The following is a 6,778-nucleotide window of genomic DNA, read 5'->3' on the forward strand; positions in this document are numbered from 1 at the left end:
TTTATATTAATAAAAAGTACAATACTAAAATAACAGTCAAGATCTGGATGAGGAGAATGAGTTGAATTTATTTATTTTTTAAAAAGCAAGATAATGCAAACTAATTTCCTTAATGAGCCCTTATAAGGGAGCAGTTACATCTTCAAACTTAAGTAAATGTGTTTTTAAGTGCACAATTTTATACCGTCATATACTGCAGAATGAAAGGGCAAAACCAAACTTCAACATGAACTAACATTTCGGTTGTAAACTGTCAATCCCAAGCAGCTGTGATCACGCTAACATGATTTAGACAGTGATTTATGCGAAGCCAAATGTCCACTTTTGGCTTTAAACACCAGAGCCTCTTGGCAATTCTGCTGTTTTGACATGCATGATAACACAGATTTCTACTATTTACAGTCTTAATAGAATAGATTAAAGACACTGGGTGACTGCAGGGCCAGTGCAGGTTTTGCCCTCCTCGGAGAGCAAGAACTAAATGCAGGACAGATCCTCCCTGGATCTTGTAGTCAGCAGCAGTCTTCTCATCATTCCTGAAATAAAGAAAGACAGGAGAGATTGGTTTTTGTCCCATGTAGTTGAATTCAAACTGACATACTAATGGGGATTTTTACATTTGTTTTCCGCTATAAATGAGTCTTTGCTGTTGTGGAGGGATCCCCTCCTTTTCTTCCACCCTTTCTTTGATTCTCTCCACCTTGTTGGAAAAAGAGAAGAACATTAATTTCCAAATACTTCCAAAGATAAAGAAATACGATCCACATTTTTAGCACAACCAGCATACCTTGTCTGTAGGCTCGATGTCAATTTCTATTTCTTTGCCCGTGAGTGTCTGAACCACGACACAAAAATAATTATTTATGATACATAAATAAACAAATAAACTTGAATTATTCTTCACTTTGACAAGTCGATTAATCTTATATTAAAAATCAACCCAAATCAAACACCAACAGTTTGAACATGTTAATACTGGACAAAATAAACCAGGTTAAAACAGATCAACTTATATAAACTCATAGCGGCAGCGACAAAAATCACTTAACTTTACCTTAACTTTGATTAACATATTGATGGCTGTATTTTATCTCATACACATTAAACAGAAACTAGATAATATATTATTTAACACTAGTTGTTAAAACCTAATGCAAACGAACCGTGTGTGTATATATATATATATATCTCTCTCTCTCTCTCTCTCTATGGCTAAAGCGCTTCTACAGGGGAAAAAAAACTCCCTGACTTCCTGTGTATCCGAAATAAATTCCGGGTGTTTTGGTAGAACGCGATGGTTCCGCTTTTCGGCGTCTTGTTAGATCCAAAATCCCCATAAAACCATGCCGATTTGATATAAAATTGTGGATTGCTACATAACTACGTATAATCAGGATATAATATACACGTTTCGATTAGTTAGTAAATACGTCTCTTTTTATGTTTCACTTCCTCCCCAGTGCCAGCTGTTACAAATTACTGATTAGACCTAGTAGCTGAATTCAGCCGCTTACAGGGAGCATTTGGTTTGCGTCTCACTGGGTTTGGACTACCTGATCATGAATTACCTATGGCTAGGATTTTAGGTTTTTGCAGTTGCCACACCATTTGAAATGTCTGAAGATAATCATAATGGTAATGTTTATTATGGCACAAAAAAAAAGATGTATTATACATTCTCAAGAAGTTAAACCAACATTTAAAATAATACAGCTTTAGCTAGTAGTTGTGTTTTGGAGCACAGCAGTTGACCATTAGCTGGGTAACCAACCTCAGTTGGCAAATAGATAGTTAGTTTATTGCTAATTATCTGCTTTGAACCCAGCTTCTAAACAGAGATAGTTGGGTTTGGATTGGCTTTTTGAGGAGTTATTCCATTTTCTTCAACTTTCAAGCACACATGAGTACTCCCTCTCTCCTTTTTTCTATAGATGTCCAAATTACATGTGGGGAGCTTTCCGTTCATGTTAAGTGGAAAGTGGACAAATCGATGACTGGAAATCCTGCTCGTCTTTTCCTGGGTAGCTGCTTGGCTTCACACTTCTCAAATCTGTCAAATGAAGGAGCAGTTGCAGACTTTTACTATGGACTTGATGATTGTGGCTTCAGACGAATGGTAAGTTTGATTCACTAATCGCTGAATCCTGAAATTATGGTGAATTTTTTTTTTCTTCCTTCCAATTAGGCAACATGGAAATACTTGGTGTATGAGAACAAGCTAAACTACAGGCCATTGCCAAAGCCCCACCCTCCTTCTTTCAGCTCTCCGGTTAGATGTGTGTATGACAGGTAAACACAACTAGGTACTCAAGTCTTTACCATGGACATGTTCAAGCTCAAACCGGTGTGCACCGTTTTGCTACGGTTTCCGGTTTTAACGACATGTTTCCTGGAAACGGTGTGCAACGGGGTTTGAGATGCGTTTTCTCTTGTTTGGTGGGTGTGTCAAACATGTCAGCCCAATCAGCAGCAACATGTGTATTTTGCACCGTTTTTGTCGGGGCTGAACGCAGCCCAGGACTCTCAACCCCAAATCATTCCCAATAATGATGTACAATAATTTCAATTATGTTATCAGGCCAAAGGGTTGGACTCCTACTTTCCAGAGCTCTTCTGCTGGTTTTATTCAAGGTCATGGAGAACTGGCCTTTCACATGGCAATTCTCAATTGTAAGCAGGAAAGTCTACTGATTCGCTTGGTCTTATTATAGCAATAACTTGCATATCATAATCCCTCCAGATAATTTCAGTGGCCCCTGCAGAATCCAATGTTTTTCCACTGGGATCTTTTGTTCCTATTTGGGCTGGTGTTAACCAGCAAGCCCATCAGCCTCTGCTGCTGCTTCTGGAGGAATGTGTAGCCTCCACAACATTCGAAATCTACCCAGATACTCTTACATACCCACTCATCACCAACAAAGGGTGTACATTTATGATTATTTGAAATATCCATTAGTCAGCACATTATTTCATTCAATTTAGTGGCCATGTTTCTATAATTGACTTAATGTGAACCCATCAAAGGTGTCTCGTGGATGGTAAGAAGAGCTTTTCCAAGTTTTCGCCAAGGTATCACTCCTCGATTATTCTTCACCTTCAAGCTTTCAGATTCACTTTGGGACAAGAGGTGAGGGAGCGCCTTCAGAGGGAAACGGCAAGTTGTTAAGCATCTGAATTTGTTGCTGCCTGTTATTTTTTCCGCAGGTTTTCATCCATTGCAAATTAATTGCATGGGACCCTGACAACCTCAATGAAGCAAAGAAGGCCTGCGATTATAATAAAGCCACAGGAGAGTAAGTGTAAACATGATTTGTACTTCGTTATTTAATCTAAGTTGATATGGTTTACTGGAAAATATCATATAATGCTGCTTTCATAAAAGGTGGGAGCTTTTAGACGACCCATTCCAAAGTTCTCTTTGTCAGTGCTGTGATTCAGCATGTCAAGGCCGTGGAAAGAGGGACACCGATTCTGGTAAATCAAAAGTGTATAATGCCAAAAAACTGATGTTAATTATGGCAAAGACTGGAATATGGGTATGTTAACATGCAATGTGTCTGGATTACAGCACCTCAAGGACTGGTACTAAAGTCAGTGTTGGGACCGTTGACATTTACAGAAGTTTCACCGTGATGTTACTCCGTGCCATCCTTTCTCTTTTGTAATTATGTTCTTAGAATGGTTTAATATTGTCTTATGATAGTATTATGTTATGCATATTGTGGTTTGTTTTTCCCCATTGGTAGGCTGAGTGTCTGTCTAGTGATGCAATGGATGACTGACACATCTACCTATAGGAATATGACACCTATCGCGGCATTCCTATAGCTGCATGGATGGGCAGGGAGTTTTTTGCCCAGAACAGAACCATACCGCCAAACCAAACTTTATGCTAAGTATCTATCATTTTGACGATAGTGGTCCTGACAGAACTAAGAGTACATTAAAATTCCTTCAGAAACTTGGAAATCTGGTTAATGTGATTTATATAAAATAATCTCAGCTCAGGTGTGAAATGAAAATGCAGGTATTCACTGACCCTACGCTCATAAAAACAGTACATTTTTTAATGCTGAACATGTAATGCATGGGAGTGATTACTTTAGGTTGTAATAGTGTTAAAGAGTTCTTTTTGTAAATGTTGCCAGAACTGTCGTCATGTAATTATGGTTGATTCTAATTAAATTTGCATGTTGCGAAAATCCTATGCCTGGTATTCAAATAGATTCACAACCTAGCAGTATAAAGCTAAACCTGTATCCAATAAAAAGTGCTTCCAATTTACATGCGTATTATGCTACATAATAAAACATAATGTTGCACTACTCTCTTCTTGAACACTATACTTCAAATATTTGTCACATTTTGGCCCGGTTTCATAGACAGGGCTTAGCCTAAACCAGGATTAGCAAATAGTTCAATTAGGACATTTAAGTAATTTTTTATAAATATGCCTTAGAAAAATGCATTACTGGTGTGCATCTTAAGACAAAACAAAGGCACTGACATGTTTTAAGATCAGTCAGTGCAAATTTCTTTCAGTTGAAACAGCTCAGATTTACATTTTAGTCTAGGACTAGGCTTAAGTCTTGTCTGTGAAACCGGGGGTTTATGTGATCAGAGTTGGACCATTAGCAGCTGATGCTCATTAAGCTCATTTGAAAAATGCATTTCAGATGTGAATCCTTTAATCAGGTTGGCTATCAGTCAAAGTGCATACGTGTTTCCTTGAAGTATGCTACAGCATATTGTCAGAATGACTTCCTTTTTGTTGTTTGTGGTTTTAACTCTGGTTGTGTTCTTAGTGGCCCAAGCAGGTAACGTGAGGCTTATGCCAGAGAGTGTATTTTAACACCAAGCCTGTAGCATTTGCATTGTGCACTATATTGCGGATTTTTTTTTACACACTGATTCTAAGTCTGTCTCCAAATTCACTTCACTTCAGCAGTCACTGTGGACTGCGGCAAAAACTCTGTCTCTGTACGATGGATTGATGTAAACTCTGAAGTGGATCCATCTCTCCTTCGCCTAGGTGACTGTCCTCCAACCCAACTTTCAGTAAATCCTCAAGGGTCCGAGGCAGTGTTCTATGCTGAATTTTTGACCTGTAATATTAGGAGGCTGGTGAGTTGGGTGAAGAACTTCACTGTAATTCCTTGTTAGTAAATGGGAACCGATTTGTCATTGGATTTATTCATGTTTGGAAGTATGAGCCACTGAGCTATTAGTTAATGACTCTTTCCTATGAGGCGCAAAGGGTGCTTAACAGTTCTTAAAAGGGAGTTCTTTGGGCCATATTCAACTCTTAAAACTTTGCGTTGTTGGAGTTATTTGTACATGTAATAAGACATGGCTAGAAATTACTGAGATCTGTTTATCCGCTATGATAGCACTGCTTGTTCATGTTGGATTCAGCAGTGCTCTATATTACAAAAGGTCGTGTTTATAGTTTAATGCATTCAAATGGCAATGGAGTATAGAAAAGTGTTAATCTATTCTCAATCTTTTTCCCTTCATAGGTGACAACCAATGAGATTATATTTGAGACCGAGATCACTTCTCCCACATTCTCAAAAGCAACACCAATTTATTACCCTGTAGCCTGTACATATGAAAGGTGACATCTTTATTCAAATGAATCTGAAGAACCCTCTTTTAATGGCATATTGCTGCTTGAATACCTTTTGATTAATGCAGATCAAAACTGCTGCCTTTTCTTTCAGGGAAGACGACTGGGCTCCTCCTTTGTATGATCCTCTGCTGTTTCATACACATGGCCAGGGAGATCTGGCATTTCGTATGGCTCTCATGAAGGGTATGTATGCACTTTGTAATGAGACGTTCTTGATGACTTGAATATATAATGGTCTTACACCTTTCTCTTTGTAGATGACTTCAGTGGTGTGGCCACTACCACAACCTTCTCACTAGGCTCAATGATCCCAATTGCTGCCTCAGTCGCCCAGCAGAACCATCAGCCATTAATACTGCTGCTGGATGAATGTTTGGCTTCCACAACACCAGAATTGGCTCCAGATTCTCGTGTTTACCCACTCATTACCAACAAGGGGTATGTGTGTAGACAAGATGTGCCCTTTCTGAAGCCAAAAATGTTTTCATTTGAGTAGCAGCGTTCTTAGTCTTAATACCCTTTAAAACTGATTTTTTTTTTTTTTTTTGCTTTTAAGGTGTCTTGTAGACAGCAAAAATACAAACTCCAGGTTTCTGCCAAGAAATCAGTTGTCAGAGATCAGGCTGAGTCTTCAAGCTTTCAAGTTTGCCACTGGAGAAGATGCGAGTTCACTTGGTTTATTTACTTTATCTATTTATTCATTCGTTTGTTCAAGTGTTTGAACTTATTTTGCATCAACATCCTCAGGTCTACCTGCACTGCAGGCTTGTGGCATGGGAACCAAGGGACCTGGATAGTGGCAATAAAGCTTGTCAATATGACAGGACCAGCTCACGGTATGATTTAAAATCGAAAGCCTCTGGTAGAACTTATGAATAGGCTCTTTCTCTTTTACAGATGGGTGCTGGTTGATGATCCATCCCAGAGCTCTCTCTGCAGCTGCTGTGACACTAACTGCCAAGGAAGAAAGAAAAGAGGAATAACAGCAGGTCAGTGTTCCCTATTTTTGCTTACCATCTTTACGTTACTTTGCCATAAAGTTTAAAAAAAATACATACATGCATACATACATCCATACATGTGCATCTCAATAAATTAGAATGTCGTGGAAAAGTTCATTTCAGTAATTCAACTCAAATTGTGAAA

At 38.6% G+C, this 6,778-nt stretch overlaps 2 protein-coding genes and 1 pseudogene across 5 annotated transcripts in view; 2 read left to right on the forward strand and 1 right to left on the reverse strand.

The window, feature by feature from the left end:
• Nucleotides 1-41: 41 nt before the first annotated feature.
• Nucleotides 42-1,182, reverse strand: LOC107668969 (NEDD8-like). The gene is made up of 4 exons (XM_016461050.1): nucleotides 1,055-1,182; nucleotides 788-835; nucleotides 618-700; nucleotides 42-536 (listed from the first exon to the last, which is right to left on the reverse strand). Exons 1-4 carry the CDS (start codon nucleotides 1,070-1,072, stop codon nucleotides 254-256), a joined length of 432 nt encoding a protein of 143 aa, XP_016316536.1. The 5' UTR covers nucleotides 1,073-1,182; the 3' UTR covers nucleotides 42-253.
• A 377-nt stretch (nucleotides 1,183-1,559) lies between these two features.
• On the forward strand, nucleotides 1,560-3,784 carry LOC107668968 (zona pellucida sperm-binding protein 3-like; annotated as a pseudogene).
• An 895-nt stretch (nucleotides 3,785-4,679) lies between these two features.
• The window catches only part of zp3f.1 (zona pellucida glycoprotein 3f, tandem duplicate 1), a 2,854-nt gene continuing 755 nt past the window's right edge, over nucleotides 4,680-6,778 (forward strand). For 2 of the 4 annotated variants that reach the window (XM_016460982.1, XM_016460985.1), the window contains exons 1-8: nucleotides 4,681-4,817; nucleotides 4,946-5,124; nucleotides 5,520-5,617; nucleotides 5,724-5,815; nucleotides 5,890-6,070; nucleotides 6,189-6,294; nucleotides 6,380-6,468; nucleotides 6,512-6,621. In XM_016460982.1, the coding sequence (XP_016316468.1) occupies nucleotides 4,736-4,817; nucleotides 4,946-5,124; nucleotides 5,520-5,617; nucleotides 5,724-5,815; nucleotides 5,890-6,070; nucleotides 6,189-6,294; nucleotides 6,380-6,468; nucleotides 6,512-6,621 (937 nt within the window). In that variant the 5' untranslated portion in view covers nucleotides 4,681-4,735. Of the gene's footprint in view, nucleotides 4,818-4,945; nucleotides 5,125-5,519; nucleotides 5,618-5,723; nucleotides 5,816-5,889; nucleotides 6,071-6,188; nucleotides 6,295-6,379; nucleotides 6,469-6,511; nucleotides 6,622-6,778 lie in introns of all 4 variants that reach the window. The other 2 variants (XM_016460983.1, XM_016460984.1) reach the window with 2 other exon arrangements.

This window comes from Sinocyclocheilus anshuiensis, unplaced genomic scaffold, assembly GCF_001515605.1.
Source record: "Sinocyclocheilus anshuiensis isolate Anshui unplaced genomic scaffold, SAMN03320099.WGS_v1.1 scaffold4, whole genome shotgun sequence".
In the NCBI taxonomy this organism is placed as follows: Eukaryota; Metazoa; Chordata; class Actinopteri; order Cypriniformes; family Cyprinidae; genus Sinocyclocheilus; species Sinocyclocheilus anshuiensis.

What these genes read in the sequence shown, in the direction of transcription:
- LOC107668969 (XM_016461050.1), bottom strand. An exon ending in ACATCGAGCCTACAGACAAG is followed by an intron (nt 701 to 787) that starts GTATGCTGGTTG and finishes TTTTCCAACAAG; the next exon opens with GTGGAGAGAATCAAAGAAAG. An exon ending in ATTTATAGCGGAAAACAAAT is followed by an intron (nt 537 to 617) that starts GTAAAAATCCCC and finishes TCTTTATTTCAG; the next exon opens with GAATGATGAGAAGACTGCTG.